Source organism: Notamacropus eugenii, chromosome 6 (assembly GCF_028372415.1).
Source record: "Notamacropus eugenii isolate mMacEug1 chromosome 6, mMacEug1.pri_v2, whole genome shotgun sequence".
Taxonomy (NCBI): Eukaryota; Metazoa; Chordata; class Mammalia; order Diprotodontia; family Macropodidae; genus Notamacropus; species Notamacropus eugenii.
Genome location: NC_092877.1, coordinates 368,672,320 through 368,689,232, shown reverse-complemented (window position 1 = coordinate 368,689,232; position 16,913 = coordinate 368,672,320). Strand labels below are relative to the sequence as shown.

Sequence of the window (16,913 nt, the reverse complement as noted above, 5' to 3'; positions counted from 1 at the left end):
AATTAGATAAGAAAAACAGGCAGAACTTGGGAGCATCTTGGTTCTACTGAGGGCTTTGGAAAAGGAGAGACTGGAGGGGGTAAAAGAAGGAACACTAGTGTGGACTGGAGGCAGGCGGCCATGGAACTTGGGTTTCTCAGACTGGGCTATATGAGAAGAATATGTACAGACAGAAAGGGATCTCGTGAACCTCACACTTACCTGAAGCAAAGGTCTACATGAATAACTAGAAAAAATGGAGCAAGAAGTTTTGTTGATGTTGCTGCTTTAATGACATGAAAAAGCTCAAAGAAAGGACTTAAAGGAAACTTGAAAACAGACACAGGTATAATAAACACAAAGTTTGTGACTGTAGAAATGTATCTCATTCAACAGAGAAATACGTGGAGGTAGGGAGAGAAGGGTTTAAGAGGGAGGATAATACTGGGGAGAGGAGTTACAAGGGAAACAAAGTCCCTGATCGTTAATGAGAAATTAAAAGAAAGAAAACACCTGGAATGTAGGTGGAGGAGGGCACCCCTCAATGGGAAATGGCTGAACAAATTGTGGTATAAAGTACAGGCCCGTCTCCGAAGACGTAGGGCAATTTTAAGCCCTAACAGCTTTAAACTTTATCTCTTAGAACATAAGCTATTAAGGCTTAAAACTGCCCTGACTTTGGAACAGCTGTGAGGGAATATTCTTGCATTGTAAGAAATGACATCTAAAAGTCCTGGGAAGGACCAACTGACATAGAACAAGGTGAGCTGAACCCCAACCATTTGGAACAATGGCTCTGAAAGATGTTAAAGATGCTTATTAAAGCAGCAGAGATTGGGCATGTCTCCAGGGAACCTGGGTGAAGCATGGTGCCCACCTGAGAGGAGGCGATGGGCTGATGATGGAAGGTGCAGAAAGACACTTATTTCTGAACATGAAAAAAATAGTAATAAAAAAAGAAATTCATAGTGTGGGAAAGGACCTACCTACCTTAATCATCCCACCAGTGAGTTCTCCGGGCATTTTTTCTGCAACTTTACTGTGGATTAATAATGATTAGCAGCCACAGGACAGGGTACCAAGAAATGCCTTCCTTCAACCAATGCTACTTGTACAAAATATACTCATGGCCTCTTCCTTTCACATACATTTAATGCTGCCCTGTCAGAAAGTTTAAAATGACTCATAGATAAGCTTCTAAGGACAGCAGTTTCATGGACCTGGAAAGCCTCTTAAAAGATTATGATTTACTTCAACTTCTTTCATGTTACAAAGAAGGAAACAAAATTTCTAGAAAAGTTAAATGAGGGATCCAATTTAGGAAAGCAAGATTTGAACCCAGGTCCTGACTCCAAAATCCACAACTCTCTCTATACCACAGCACTGACTTCAGCTGTCAACAGATAACATGTATAACTTTTTCAAATTCCAAATTTAATAGGAGCATTTCAGATGTACAAGCTACATTCCTGTGATATACTCACAGCGAGGGCTTTAAAAATTACCAGATGTGGTGAGCAAAGCTAACTGGAATATGAAACTGTCAGCATCAGTGACTCTGTCGACACGTTACTTACTGGCCAGTGGATCAAACTGACACAATTCCCACTGGAAACAAGCTGGCAGGTCCAGAAGTCAGCCACAAGAAGCCTTCTCCAGAAGCCTGTAATGAAGATCACAAGGCTTCCTTCGGACTTTCAAAGGCCATTGGGATTTCGGGGAAGAAGTCTATTCATGTTTGCCTCCAGGGATGTCAATGAAATTTCAAGCCCGGGAAGCTGAACCAACAGAGTTGACACGGTCAGCATGACCAAGTTTCTGACCACATTCTAACACTGCAGAGATCATTAAAAAGCTAGGGATTTAACAGTATGGGTAGCCTTACGTATCTGGCAGGACAAGTCTGTGGTTGTAATCATCCCTGTAGACAACAATTTTTCAAAATTATAACTTTTCTTAAGTTTTCCCCCATGAAAAAATGTGGGCATCCAAGCTTTCTTTTAAATGAAGCATTTCCAACTCTAAATTTGGGACAGTTTGGCATAAAAGTACAAATAAGGCTGCTGATGAAACTAAGAAAGAAAAAATACTTCATTTTGGTATTTGCTATTAAAAACAATTATAATTATCTACTGGGAACACAGAGAACCAGTTATTACTTTTATAAAAACAACAGAACAGCTCAGGTTACTGTGACCTTTGACAGGTCAAGGAAACAAGTTATTTTCTACTCAAATATGATTACAGCTTATTCCAAAGTACTCTTTGCTTTTTAATAAATGTTCTGGGACACTGAGTTTTCTGGTCAATTTATTTATTTCAAGAATCTGTCAAAAGGAGCCCAAAAAACAAAGGTTATTTTACATTTTCTTGGTTTAAAAAAAAAACACACCCACAAAACCTGTTAAATCTGACTACAAAAAAACAGTCCTTGCGTGTCTTCCTGCCCTTCTGCCCCACAAAGGGTCTGCTTCTTCATTTATTTGGAGCCAGTAGACAGCAGGGCAATCAGTCCCGATGAGGCACTCATGGACAAGATGTAGTTCCTGAAAAGGGTGAATTATTAAGGAAAAATTCAAACTCCTCCAATCATACCCTGCCTGAAGCAAAGGAGCTTCTCCCCAGTGTTTTAATCATCAGAATCTACATCTAGCAGACTAGCAACACATTCTCAAGGCAGGAAGTCTACCAGCAATGAGAAACATCAGCAGAAAAGCCACCACCATCTTAAACACAGTCGAGAGGACAAGGATTCAGCTAACTGCATTAAGGAAATAGGAAGTCTTCTCCACGAGTCAAGGATGCTGGCAGCCCTCAAGGTAGATCTCTGGCCCCAGGGCTATCCCTTGGCAGCCAAGGCTATCTGAGGTTTTAAGTCTCTGGGCCCTTGGGCATTCCTACAAGGTTGCAGCTGGTTGAATGGCTCAGCCCTTCTTTGACAGCAAAACTTAACTGCACACTCCTGGACAATACCTTTAATAAGTTAGTAAAAACAAGACAAGACACTTTTTTCTGCCCAGTGGCTCCACTGGAACATGAAACAAAACCTGACAGCTTGGGGCACTGCATGGGACTATGATATGGGCCTCTTCCAAAGCCCTCGAGGCCTGGCCAATCTCAAAGCCTCAAAATACCAGCAAGTGTCCCTGGGCTGGACAATCTGGAGCTCCCAGAGAGCCAAGGTGACAAACATGCTTCAGCTTCAAAGTCGTGTTACACATTCCTGTACAAGTGGGAATCCCCCAGCATATTTCTGGTATTGATTTTTTCATGAAGCCACAGCCCTCTGGAGTTGGCAGCATTGGCTAATACAGGCCCGATGGTCACCGAGAAGGAGTTGAGTGAGCCCCACCACAAAGCAGTCGCCCACCTGGGGGACTCTCCGTGCTGCGCCCCCAAGCCCAAGAGAAGGAAGGTCATGAGCAGTTCAAAGGATACACTGTTGGGTTGAAGTTCTTCAGGATAAAGAAAGATGCCACAATGACCAAGACCAGGAAAAGGGTGTTATTGTAGAAGATGGAGAAGGTGGTAGCTTCATAATCGGCCACTTCATTCTTCTTCCACAGGATTCTGCAGACACACAGAGAAGGTACTGTCCAGGCTCCAAGCACATGTAAGGGGATGTCAGAACCTTGGCGGGGGGGGGGGGAGGAGAGGATTCCAGATGGGAGGCCCAGGGGATCGGACAGAGAGGTGATGTCTATGTTGGCCAGACCCCTGGCAAGGCTCTGGCTTTGTGTTCCAGGGGATAAGAAGCCACAGAATGCCCCTTTCTCTACCACAGAGGGCAGCACTGTGCCATCAAGGAGCTGACCATCTGCACCAGAGTAAAACGACTGAGCCTTACTGGTCTTTGTTAGGAGGGGCCCTGTCAATCAATCAGCACTTATGAAGCATAATGCTGCTCTTACCCTCAGGGAGTTTACCTTCTCTTGGGGGAGACCACCTCTACCCAGTGATTCTGGTAGGGAGGGGGTCAGGAAAGGCTTGTACTTTAGTAAAGGCAGCTAGAAAGGTGAGGAGGGAGGGTCTTCCAGGCCTGAGGGGGAACTCATGCAAAGGTCCTGAGGCTGGAGATGGTAGCCCCATGCCTAAGCTGGAGAGGGAGGGGAGGCAGCCAGCAGAAACAGTTGGCAGGTACAGAAACTGCTCTGGAACCTTCACCTTTGGCAGCAGCAGGAGGCAGGGAGATCAGGAAGGGATCAGAATAGCACAGACACACCCCCACCCAGCTTTCCAAACCTGTATTAGGTAGGTGGGGCAGTCCCCTGCTAGGGGACAAGGGAGGTACAGAAATAAATCCTCCCTCTCCTAGACCATCTGGCATCTCTTAGGCAGTTAACTTCATTATTCAGGGACTGATTTATCCAGACCTCTCCTCCCTTCTGCTGCTCACACTTTTGGCAGCTTGCTGGCCTTAGCGTTGGGAGCTAAATCAAAAGTTGGCAGAAGGAGAAGGGAGAGAAAGCTCAAAGGGTCCCACCACTAACTGTCGGCAGCTCTGGCCAAGCTGGGGGGAGGGGGACCTGGCAACAACAGCAGAGACAGCCACAAGCCAGTGGGGAGAGAGTAGAGCACCTGGGGGGGGGGGGGGCAGGCAGCTAGTGCAAAGGGGGCCCAGGGGAGGCCACATGCCTCGTTCAGGGTGCCTACATAGAAAACCTCCACCTTCTGTCAGAAATTCTGAAATCTACAAACACTTTCAGATTCTCTTCCCCAAATGCCTTTCTATCTTTGTGAAATTCCCAGAGCCTTTAGTCAAGAAACCAACCTTTCATCTTTCTCTTTGCGAGACATCTTCCTGTTGTCAGCCTCAGAAAGCTTCCGAGTCACCTCTTTGGAGACGGCGTCCTCTCTCTTCTGGGCGACCCTGGAGAGGAAAGGTGCACAGTTTTCACAAGCTCTGGATAGGAACACCCTTCTAGAAATGATCTGTCCTCCCCTTGAGCCTCAAAGCTGGGGGATGCTTTATATTAGAAAAAAAGCTGGATCTCAAGACACAGATTTATTGTTTAAAAACACGACCTGGGCCAGGCTAAAGACAGGCCAAGGTACCTTCCAAAGCTGCAGCAATGATTTGGTTTGGGTTATTTAAAGAACAGAAAAAGTAGCAAAGTTTAGACATTCAATAAATCGATAAATGCAAAGTCATCAGCACAGCCTTCAATCAATGCCAATTCTATTTATTTCTTTTACCTAAAATGGCAAACTGACACCTCAAGTTCTCTTCATTTGACTAATAAATAATAGGCACAAAAATCCATTGCCCTACCAATGATTAAAGGGCAACCAGCATGATTCCAGATACATTTAATTCTTCAGGTGACGTGCCACACGGACAAAGGGAGATAACACACCCTCCACTGGTCTAAATAACAACTGGGAATGGACCCCACATGGCAATCTCAAGAATGCAGGGAGGCACTAACCAGGTGCCATAGGGTCACCACAGAGACCAGGACCATCCTACAAACATTAAGCTGCTACTGTGTATAAAATATGATTTAAACTGGGGCATGGGGGGTAGGGAGAGGGAGGCCCAGAAAGTAATACTAGGGATAAATATGAAAGGATCCCTGCCTCAGATCAACAGCCTGTCCCTAGGGCAAAGAAAATGAAACAGGGAGGACTCTGATAAATAAAGCTGCTAATGAAAGGCAGGAATGAAATTCAAAATGACTTGATAAATTAGAAAAATAGTCATCACAGAAGCCAAGTCAATCCAACAAACATTCACAAGGCTCTACCCTAGAGTCTGGATACAAAGACTTAAAAGGAAAATCAATAAGACACAATACAGTGCCCACTGAAAGACCCAAAGTCATACAAACATAAGGAAGATGGACTTGGCAAAGACATACAGGACAAAACCAAGGGGGCAGAGGCAGCTGGGGGTGGGAGGGGCTGGTCATCAGAAAGAAGTGGAGAGGTAACCCAAAGCTGAATATAATTCACTGTAGAAAATATCAGTCCAGGACTGACGGAACATGCCTTGGTAGGTCTGTGAAAGTAATCTTTCCCCTAAGCTCTGAATAAAACCAGATCCGTACATCAAAAACAGATACCGAACAACAGAACCTCTGGAGATTTAAAGTACAAAAAAAAGTCCATTTAGGGAAGATGAAAGGATGTGGGCTATTTAACCTAGGTAGCTAGGTGGTGCAGTGGATAGAGGGCTGGTCCTAAAGTCAGGAAGAAAATGGAAATGGAAAACTACGCCAGCATACTTGCCAAGAAAACCCCAAATGGGGTCCCTAAGTGCTGGACACAACTGAAATGACTCAAAGGCAACCATGGGAAAACAAATTACTGTCTTTAAGTAAGTAAATAACATTGAGAAGTTCAAGTTTAAGAAAGGAAAAGAGGAAAAGGGAGGAAAAAAGGAAGGAAGAAATTAAGAAAGATGAAAGGAAGGGAGAGAAATAAAAGATTTAATATAAAGGAGACATTTAGTGGAGAAACATCAGGGTAATGGAACAACCTATTAAGAGAAGCTAGAGGCTCTAACCTTGGAGAATCTTCAATAACATGAGCAACCACCTGGCCAAAGGATTCATACATCCAACTTCCTGAAGGCCAGGACATTGGGCCAGGGGGCTTAAGTCCAAGATTCTCGAACAATGTACTAGAACTAACCCAGAGGTCCTCTCACAATTGTCACAGTCCTTTGCACCAGAACTGGTTCTGAAATGCCACATGCTTGTTGGCTTGCTGACCTGACCAAAATGGACACTAAATCCCAAATTGGAAGAAGGCAGTCACCGCTGAGAGCAAGAATCTTCTGAGTCAATTGACAAGATGGTGCTGGGCACCTGGAGAATCCAAAGCACTGAACTGGACACTGAGGGGAATTCCCAAGGCCAAGACAACTTGACTGTTGCTCTCAGGAAGTGTCCGACATACGTCCAGAGGCAACAAAGCACAGGGTTGGACCTTGCCAGCACCAGGGAGGATGCAAACGTGACTCTGTGACACCTCCAGTCAAGTTTCCTGCCGAGTCCTGAAGAAATATGTGACACGAACTGACATGAAGACAGACAGAAGTGTAGGGGGAGGGAATCAGCAAGTCACCAAGGAGAGGATGGAATGAAGATAAACCCTGGAGGGGCCCAGCAGAGTCAGCTGACTGATGCTCACTCTCCCAGCCCTGGGAGTGAAGAAGTAGAGGGAGAGGCTGTGACACTAGTGGCAAATGAGGAAGGCTATTCCATCAGCTTTACAGAGGATGAATTAGGTAAGGGAGAGACCAGTTAGAGACCCTGGTTTGGAGGAATGAAGGTCTATTGGTCCTGGGGGGTGAGGGGGAAAGGCAAAGAGAGGGAGAGCCAGTCCACCCCAGCTACTCTCAGCTGAAGATTTCCAAGGTCGTCCTAAGGGTCTATGGCTAAAAGAGCTGTCACAGGGTCACAAGATACATCAACTCTCAGAACGTGAGCTGCAGGGACCTTGGAGTCCATCCTGTCCCAAGTCCTTCCTCATGTTAAGGGCAAGGATACAGAGTTTAGTGACTTCTGTGATGTTACATGACTGTGAGCTGGTAGAGCTCAGACAAAACCCCAGGCAAGGCCCTGTCCTGCTTCAGTAAATCAATGGGAGACGTATGAGAGACATAAGACAAACCAACTTTGGTTTTAACTGAGCATCAACTAAGCGTTAAGTGCTCATAAGGCCCACTGAGACAGTCATTTTAAGAGAAACAATAATTCCTAATTTTTCCTAGTCACATACTTAATCTGAAGACACGTAAGAGTTGAAAATGTCAAGAGAGTCAGTAAAAGAAGGCAGTAATTCTTCCCCACTCTGCCATTTCCCACAATGGATGCCATTCTCTAAGGACATTATTTACATACAAAAATGCAACAATTATGTCAGACACTGAGTCCATTTAACTCAGCGTGGGGGAAGGGGGGGCCTTGGAGTTGTTCTTGGTTTTTGGAGGGGCTTTTTCTGATTGTTGATTGTTTTTATGATTTCTTCTTTAACCCAATCCTTCTTTAGAATTAGATTATTTAGTTTCCAATTGATTTTTGGTTTCTCTTTCCATGGCCTTTTATTACATGTAGTTTTTAATGCATTATGATCTGAAAAGGATGCATTGATTATCTCTACCTTTCTGCACTGGATTGTGAGATTTTTATGTCCTAGTACATGGTCAATTTTTGTAAATGTTCCATGTACCGCTGAGAAAAAGGTATATTCCTTTCTATTCCCATTTAATTTTCTCCAAAGATCTATCATATCTACCTTATCCAGAGTTTTATTTACCTCCTTAACCTCTTTCTTGTTTATTTTAAGGTTGGATTTATCGAGTTCAGAGAGGGGGAGGTTGAGGTCCCCCACTAGTATAGTTTTGCTATCAATTTCTTCCTTCAACTCCCCCAACCTCTCCTCTAAGAATCTGGATGCTATACCACTTGGAGCATACATGTTTAGTAATGATATTGCTTCATTGTCTATGGTGCCTTTTAGTAGGATATAGTTTCCATCCTTATCCCTTTTGATTAGATCTATTTCTGCTTTTGCTTTGTCTGAGATTAGGATTGCTACTCCTGCCTTTCTTACATGAGCTGAAGCACAATATATTCTGCTCCATCCTTTGACCTTTATCCTATGTGTATCCCCCCGTTTCAAATGTGTTTCTTGTAAGCAGCATATTGTTGGATTATGGCTTTTAATCCATTCTGCTATCCGTCTCCGTTTTATGGGAGAGTTCATCCCATTCACATTCACAGTTATGATTACAATCTGTGTATTTCCCTCCACCCTCTTTCCCACCATTTGTGCTTTTAACTCTCCCGTCTCCCTTCCCCTCCTCAATAGTATTCACTTTTCTCCCCCTCCTCCTGCAGCCTTCCCCTCCTTCTTTTAGCCCCCCTCCCTTTTAGTCCCCTTTACTCTTATTGCTTCTTTCCTCCCTTTTAGCCACCCTCCCCTTTCTTCCCCCTTCCCCTCCTACTACCTATAGAGCTAGTTAGGATTATCTGCTTAAGATTATTGTTCCCTCCTTTGAACAAATCAGATGAGAGTACCTCTCAAACAATACTCATCTCCCTCCCCTCCTTCCCTCTACTATGGTTTTGTACTTCTTCCTGTGATATAATTTGCCATTTTCTGCTTCCCCCTTTCCACACCTCCTATTACATTCCCTTCTCATACTTAAATCATATTTTTGACATGACATCATTTACTTTATGCCCGTTCCCTCTACATATATCCCTTTTATCATAATAGCTGCACAGTTCTCAAGATTAACAGGTATCATCTTCTCTTACAGGGAGGTAAACAGATTGCCCTAATTGAGTTGCAAGTTTTTGTTTTTGTTTTTTCCCCTCTGTTTACCTTTTTATGATTCTCTGGAGACCTGCATTTGAAGATCAAATTGTCTATTGAGTTCTGGTGTTTTGGTCAGGAAGCTCTGGAAATCCCTTATTTCGTTGAATGACTTTCTCCTTGCCTGAAATGTTATGCTGAACTTTGCTGGGTAGTTGATCCTCGGTTGGAGTCCCAACTCCTTTGCCTTACGGAATATTGGGTTCCAATTCTTTCGATCTTTTAATGTAGAAGCTGCAAGGTCCTGTGTGATCCTGACTGTGTGACCTTGATATTTAAATTGTTTCTTTCTGGCTGCTTGTAGTATTTTCTCCTTCACTTGATAGCTCTGGAATTTGGCAACTATATTTCTTGGGGTTTTGAGTTTGGGATCCCTTTCCGGTGGGGAACGGTGGATTCTTTCGATGACTATTTTGCCCTCTGAGTCTAGTACTTCTGGGCAGTTTTCCTTGATGATTTCCTGGAAGATATTGTCCAGACTCTTTTCTTCATCATGGGTTTCTGGCAGGCCAATAATTCTTAGATTTTCTCTCCTGGATCTATTTTCCAGGTCAGTTGTTTTTCCAATTAAATATTTTAGATTTTCTTCTATCTTTTCATTCTTTAGATTTTGTTTGACTGATTCTTGTTGCCTCATTGAGTCATTAGTTTCTACTTGCCCAATTCTAATCTTGATCGTATTGTTTTCTTCAGTTAGCTTTCGCATCTCCTTTTCCATCTGGCCAATTTTTCCCTTTAAGGAGCTATTTTCTCCATTTAATTTTTGTACTTCTTTTTCCATTCGACCAATTTTCCCAGTTAGGTTTTGGGTTTCCTTTTCCATCTGATCAATTTTCCCTATTAGGTTTTGAGTTTCCTTTTCCGTTTGATTAACTCTTCCTTTTAGGGAATTATTCTCTCCAGTTAATTTTTGAACTTCCTTTTCCATTTCTTCAATTTTCTTTTTCAGATTGATGTTCTCATCAGTGAATTCTTTTTTTATGGTTTTAAAATCATTGGCCAGTTTTTCTTTTATATCCTTCTTCAGACGTTCCAGGTAATCTAGTTGTGCTTGCGAGAAATTCATAGTCCCATCTGAGGTTTCAGATGGAAGTACAGTCTCAGCTCTGACCTCTTTGGTGTTTGTGTTTTGGTCCTTATCCCCATAGAAAGATTCTATGGTTTTTTCACTTTTCGTCTGCTTTTTCCGATTCATGATGTTGTCTGAGTGTTGTAGCTTTTGGTTCTTTCAGTCAGAAGATACAGATCTTTTAAGGTGAGTTGATGTTTGTCTAGGCTAAAAGCAGGCTTTTTTTTTGTTGTTGTTGTTTCCCAGATCAGCCCTGGGTTTAGCTTGATAGGTGTGTGGGAGGTGTGGTCTGGTCTCAGGATATCTCCTCAGCTGGCCTGAGGCAAAGGCAAGGTCCGGGGGATGGTGATCCCAGCTTCCCTATTGTCTTCCCTTTTCCCCTGGAGGGCTGGGGCACGCCTAGAGGCTAATGCGTGTTCCCGCCCCTCCTGGGGCTCGTCTCCTGGGCTGAGGCTTGCTTGGGTCTCAGTGCGAATTTTTCTCTGCCCTGGGTCGTCTGTCCCTCCAGATAGCCTCCACCACGGTAGGAAGAATTCCCCTTTGCCACCTCTCCAGCCTCTGGTGTTATGAGACCACCCGCCCCCTTCTGCTGCTCCCACTGATCCAGGATCAATCTGGGGAAGAATTTTATGGTTCCCTCACGGTCATCGGGGGGGAGGGGAGAGCACTTACTGATCACTCCGGCATCCCAGCTCCTGGATGTTTAAGTAGTGACCCACTGAAGTCCCGTCTTTAGGCTGAAGATTTCAAAGGCTGTTGCGCTGATATCGTTGGCTCGGCCTGGCTTATCTCCTGCTCCGCTGGTCTCACCCGCCACTCTCGGGCCCCTCGGGTCGCCTCCGCCCTGCCGCGCCGACCGCGCTGCGCTGTGCGCCGGGGTCTTACCCCTGCGGAACAGATCCCTCCCGTGGACCTTCCAGTCCAGCCTGGGCTCCGAATCTGTCAAAGTCCGTCTCCCACTGGATTCTACACCTCCAAAGTCTGGTCAGACTCTCCCCCCAGATATATCCAGAGGAGTTTTTCCAGGAGCTTAGGTGAGTCGTTGCTTTCACTCCGCCATCTTGGCTCCGCCCCCTGAGGGGCTTTTTCTGGAAAGTTTCACAACTTAAAGAATATTTCGAGGCTCTCCTCCCTGCCTTGGAATGATCCCCAGGGTAGTATTTAAACATCTCAGAATCTCAGGGTCATTTTCAACAAGACCTATAACCAACTCAAAAGGACTATGCCACCAACCAAAATAAAATACCACTAGGGAAAAAAATCTGAAGAAGCTTTTAATGGTTAAAAAGAGACTGACATTTTTTTTTTAAAAACTGGAAAAAAAATGTTCACTGCAAAGTACTTACTTGTGTTTAAGGACAAACTTGACATTCTTGTATGCAAAAGCCACTAGGTAAGTGCTGACCAGGGTCATGACGCTGTAGAGGACCGCTGACTGCACGAGGTCCATGTGCCATATTCGCCAGTACAGCCCTGCAACAGATGGAGTCCTGGCGTGAGTGACTGAGACTCAGGCTCCAAGAACCAAGGGTGAAGTCAACAAGATGTGTCCCAAAAGTTTTAGTACAACTTCAGAAGAAGTATAAATGCTACAAAGTTACAAAAAAATCACGAAAGACTATTGAAATTTCTTTTATACTTTGGTGAACTCTGAACAAAACTTCAATTTTTTAGAAGACGTTGTACTGTGTGTGTGTGTGTGTATGTTTGTTTCTGGATGACGCTTTCTCAGACCTTTGGATTTGTACCAAAAGTCCTCTTGCCTAGCCACCTCAGTCTCTTGATCTATCCTCCATTTTCTTGTGGGATTATGTCCAAACTGTCACATATGTATCAAAATGTCATACTCTGGATGATGTTAAGACTAGTATTATAAACGCAATTCATTCAGTCACTGAGCAGCAGCTGATGAAAGTTTTTATCAAGTCTGAAAATTGGCTAGAGCGATGGATAGCTTATAACTAACTGCACAAAGTCCTTTGGTTCATTCTGTATTAACTAAGATTTGGCAAAGCCCCCCAGAAGCCTGGACCTGCATGCTGCCAAAAGCAAGACAACACCAAGCCTGGAGCCCATACATCAAGAAGGCCTATGAGCTCCAACTCACTCGTTTCCTACAACAAATCCCAAATAGCTGCCATTTCTATACCCACTAAGGCTACAAAATGCTTTCCTTGCAACAAGGTGGTGACAAGGGCAATGCTGAGAATTATATCCATTATATAAAGGAAGGAATTGAGGCTGTACGTAACATTTTGGGTGACTTGCCCAAGGTCACACACAGGGAATCGCAGGATCAAAGGACTTAGGGGTGAACTGTGATCTTTCCATCCAACTTCATCATTTTAAAGATGAGAGAACTGAGGCAATGAAGGAACTTGGAACCAAAGGGCCAGAGCAGGAAAGGACCCTAGCAATCATCTGGCCCAAACCCTCAATATACAGATGAGAAAACTGAGACCCAGAAAAAAAGTCACATCTGGTCCAAGGTCACCAGGGAATAAATAACAGAACCGGGGCTGAAGTCAAGGTCCTCTGAATGGGAAGCCCAGTCCCCCTAGATCCCCCAATGTTTGCTGGCATAACATAAGTAAGGGACAGAGCCCAAAAGTTCTTTTGACTCCAAAGCTAGGTAGTCTGCAATGAAGAGGAAAAAGGACAACTTAGCCCCAACTCCCTCAAACCCCAAAGACATTCACATCATGGATCTGAGAGAACGGAGAGTCTGGACCTGTTGTTACTAATTGGCTACATAACCTTAGACTAGGAACAAGGAGCTGGGTTAACTTGGGCTTTTTCTTTCTTTCTTTTTTTTTTTTTTTTTGGAAATATACAAAAGGAAAAAGTGCATTTGATGTTGCCCATGCCTAAGTTCTCTCCCTCCTCCTCTGCCTTTTGGAAAGATGAGTTAATTTGTCTTTGCTTGACTATATATATTTGTTACGAAAGGGATTTTCTTTAAAGGGGAGGAAGAATTATGCAGGACTGTGGACAGTGACACTGAAAAAAGGGAAAAGAAACAAAAAGTGATGAGACCTCTAAAAATGTAAATTAGACTGAGGAGAAAACACATTCAAAAGGGATCACAGACAAGCAAGAAGTGTTAGAACTACCATGTTTATTTAATATATAGTTTTTTTTTAAATGTTGCACATAACAGCAATTTATGGTTCCTTTGTATAAGGAAATGTTCATATTCGCTGATGTGTGTCAAGTCCATAATGATAAAAGAGTAAAAAGAAAGATGCCATTTGAAATGCCAAAAAAAAAAAAAAGTGAGCGGGGAGCTTGACCTTCATCCCTGGGGGGTGTGAAGTGCAATAGTTATAAAGGAAAGGCACAAAAAAGCTAGAGCTTTAATAAGACTAGACAGCAACCTCTTTAAGAAGAGGGGGGTGGTTCCAGTCACTGGGGAACAAGGTTAGGAACAAACTGCGCAGAGGATCAAGCCTTCAGTCCTCCTTCCCCACAAAAGCTGGTCTATACAGAACTGCAGACTCAAGGGGAGGAGGGCAGAAATGTCATCCCTGGGGCCTCACCTCTTCTCAGGTCACAGCAGAGACCACCCGGTCCAGCCCTCTCCTTTCATGGCAGGAGAACAACTGACCAGTAGCAAGAGGGTGGTGGGAAGACAAATGGCCTGGGAATGGCCAGGCCTGGGCTGGAGCCCAGGGTGTTACTAACAGAATAGACAGGCAGACTTCATGGGAGGCTCCATCCCTTCGTGGCCGTAGCTCTGTTCCCTCCCTTCCCTGGGCCTGGATTCTTCACCTGTGAAGTGAGAGAGGCAGACACGTGCGGGCCTCAAGCTCTCTAATCTCCCATTAGGTTCCCATTAGAGCTCCTTGAGGACAGGGCCCATCTTGCGCCTCTCTAGATCTCCAGTGCTCAGCACAGTGCCTGGCGCACAGTAGGGCTTAATAAATGTATTGCAATGAATCAATCTCTTCCCACCCTCAATACCTCACCCCCCACTGACAATTCCAGGACGGGCTCAGACAGGTCCCAGGGTCCTGAGCCCCTGCCTGCACCACCCAATGCCCCTGTCTGGTTGATGTCTCAAATGTCAGAAGGCAGGGTCTTCTTGTTCCCCCCCAGACCCACATATGGTCACATTCCCCCCCTCCTTTTCATGTCCCCACTTCCAAACAAGCCACCCCCTCTATCCATCCTGTTCCACAGCCTGACATCCCTTCTCCCCTCCTCCATCCATTCACCTCCCACCGACATCACCAGTCCTTCCTGGGATCTCCTGGCTTCAAGCCTCTAATGGGGCCTCTAACGTGGGTGCAAAACTGCTGCTCCCAAAGAACAAGCCTGACCACTTCCATCTCAGCCATGTCCCGTGGCTCCCTATTACCCCCCTAATCTCTGGTGGAAGCCCTTGGGTCCCCACTGGCCAAAGTCCCCGAAGGCTTATGCAGCCTAAGCCTTCCACCAAAGCCGGGCGCTGGATCCCCAGAAGCCCACCCAATCCACCTCCTCTTTTTACACAGGGGGAACTGATGCGAGGGAGTGTGGGAGTGGGTTGCCTGGCCCACAGCAGGTGCTTAATAATCGGTTGACTGGAAACCCAAAGAACTCTTTGCATTGTCAGCGCTGTGGAGTATGCTCCCGTCATCTCCTTAACAAATGGGCTCTGTGGCCTAGCACCCCCTTCCCCTGGGGCAAGGTCACCCACGATTGTCCCCGAAGCTCACTGCCTGACAGGGCCTGCTGGGGAGCCGCCACTGGGGTTTACATCATCCCAAGAAGCACAAGCAACGCGGCAGCTGCCCATGGATACTACGGAAGGGGCGCCTGGGGCAGTGCCAGTCCTCTGGAGAAGGATCCGATCCCCCATCGTCCGCCAGTCACCCATTCCCGACATCTGTACTGGAATCCCCGGCGCACTGGGGGCCTTTCCAGGTTGTTCATGTAGGGATCACCTGAGGCCTGGCTCAGGAGGCTGTGAGGGAGCCCGGCCCACGGAGTCCGGCCCGGGGAGTCCTCGGAGCCCGGCCCGGGGAGTCCTCGGAGCCCGGCCCACGGAGCCTGGCCTGGGGAGCCCGGCCCGGGGAGTCCTCGGAGCCCGGCCCACGGAGCCTGGCCTGGGGAGCCCGGCCCGGGGAGTCCTCGGAGCCCGGCCCACGGAGCCTGGCCTGGGGAGCCCGGCCCAGGGAGTCCTCGGAGCCCGGCCCACGGAGCCTGGCCTGGGGAGCCCGGGGCCTCCTGCAGGAGCAGCAGCACCCCCGCCCCCCCCAGTGTGCTGGGCGCATCCCCCCTCCCCTCCCCCACCCATTCCCTTAGCATGGATAAGCTGCTCAAGTGTAGAAGTAGGGGGGGGTGTGGGTGTGCGTGCGTGTGCGTGTGTGGGTGTGGGTGTGCGTGTGTGTGCGTGTGCGTGCGTGTGCGTGTGCGTGTGTGTGCGCAAAAGGAAAACAAAAGCAAAACACAAGAAAAGAAACCACCCCGTCAGCTCGGTCTTTACGACCTCGACCACCTTCCTGCTTCCCAGCAGCCTCAGTCACGTGTTTACTTGGTACTCAACAGACACCCAGACGGCCCGGACACGTCTCCGCCCGTTCGGGCCCACAGGGGCCGCCGAAGTAGCTTCCCCTTCCCCATCACTTGCGCTGGCTCCCGGTGGCCTCCACAATCGCCCTGCTCCACCCTGCCAGCACGGTGACAGGGGCCGTCCCCCCTCCACGCCTTTGCCCCGGCGGGGCCTCCTTCTCTCCAGCCCCCTCCCGTCTCCATGCTCCTCGGTATACGGCTATTTTTATTTCTGCCCAACACCACGCCCCCCGCCCCCCAGCTTACTGCTACCCGATTACAATGTAACGGGAAGGGAGCACGCACGTATGGAGCGCCTACTGTGTACAAGCACGTTTTCGCTCTCCCGTTGGGTCTCGCGGGCTCCAAGCGCTTGGTACACAGCAGGTGCTCAATAAGGGCTGGGGAGAGCCGACCCCCCGCCCCGCCCGCCACGTCCCCAGGCCGCCAGCCCGGGGCCTACTTACAGATGGGGATGGCCGACACGATGAAGGCGTTCCCGAAGAAGAGCGCCGACGACTTGGCCGAGAGGTTGCGGCTGAAGTCCTGGAGGAGCAAGTCCTCCTCCGACTGCTGCTTGAGGCCACCCTTGGGAGCCATGGCCGGGGCCCGGGACACGAGAGGAAACGGCCGGCTCCGCTAGATGCGCGGCAGCAGGAATCAAGCGCGAAGCAGGGCCGGGCCGAGGCCCGCGCCCCGCCCCTCGCGGCCGCCGTACCCCTGAGCGCCCCGTCAGCGCAGGCCGGGGCGGGACTGCCGCCGCCGCGGAGCGAGCGCCGAGCTGCGATTGGACGACGCGGATGCCAGTCTTCGTATGCGTGACGTGTGAGAGCGCCGGAGGAGTTCAGTTCCGGGTCCGGTGAGGAGGCTCAGCGACGTGGCTGCGAGCAGCGGTGACGCAGGGGTCAGGGGGGAGGGACGCACCGCTGGTTTTTTTGAATCTCTGAAACTTTATTGACAACAGGGGCCACAGACACTGACGTCACAGACACCGACTTGG

At 47.3% G+C, this 16,913-nt stretch overlaps 1 protein-coding gene across 1 annotated transcript; it reads right to left on the bottom strand.

Annotated features, from left to right (window-relative positions):
• Positions 1-2,276: 2,276 nt before the first annotated feature.
• SSR3 (signal sequence receptor subunit 3) lies at positions 2,277-16,702 on the bottom strand. The gene is made up of 5 exons (XM_072618661.1): positions 16,381-16,702; positions 11,725-11,851; positions 4,751-4,849; positions 3,418-3,549; positions 2,277-2,525 (listed from the first exon to the last, which is right to left on the bottom strand). The coding sequence occupies exons 1-5, from the start codon at positions 16,511-16,513 to the stop codon at positions 2,459-2,461; spliced, it is 558 nt and encodes a 185-aa protein (XP_072474762.1). The 5' UTR covers positions 16,514-16,702; the 3' UTR covers positions 2,277-2,458.
• Between the last annotated feature and the right edge of the window lie 211 nt (positions 16,703-16,913).

Bases quoted from the DNA above. Each gene is read 5' to 3' on its own strand.
- SSR3 (XM_072618661.1), bottom strand. From the start codon at position 16,513: ATGGCTCCCAAGGGTGGCCTCAAGCAGCAGTCGGAGGAGGACTTGCTC. The intron at 4,850-11,724 runs GTAAGTACTTTG...TTTCCTCTCCAG, and splicing joins AAGTTTGTCCTTAAACACAA to GGTCGCCCAGAAGAGAGAGG. The intron at 3,550-4,750 runs GTTGGTTTCTTG...GTGTGTCTGCAG, and splicing joins CGCAAAGAGAAAGATGAAAG to AATCCTGTGGAAGAAGAATG.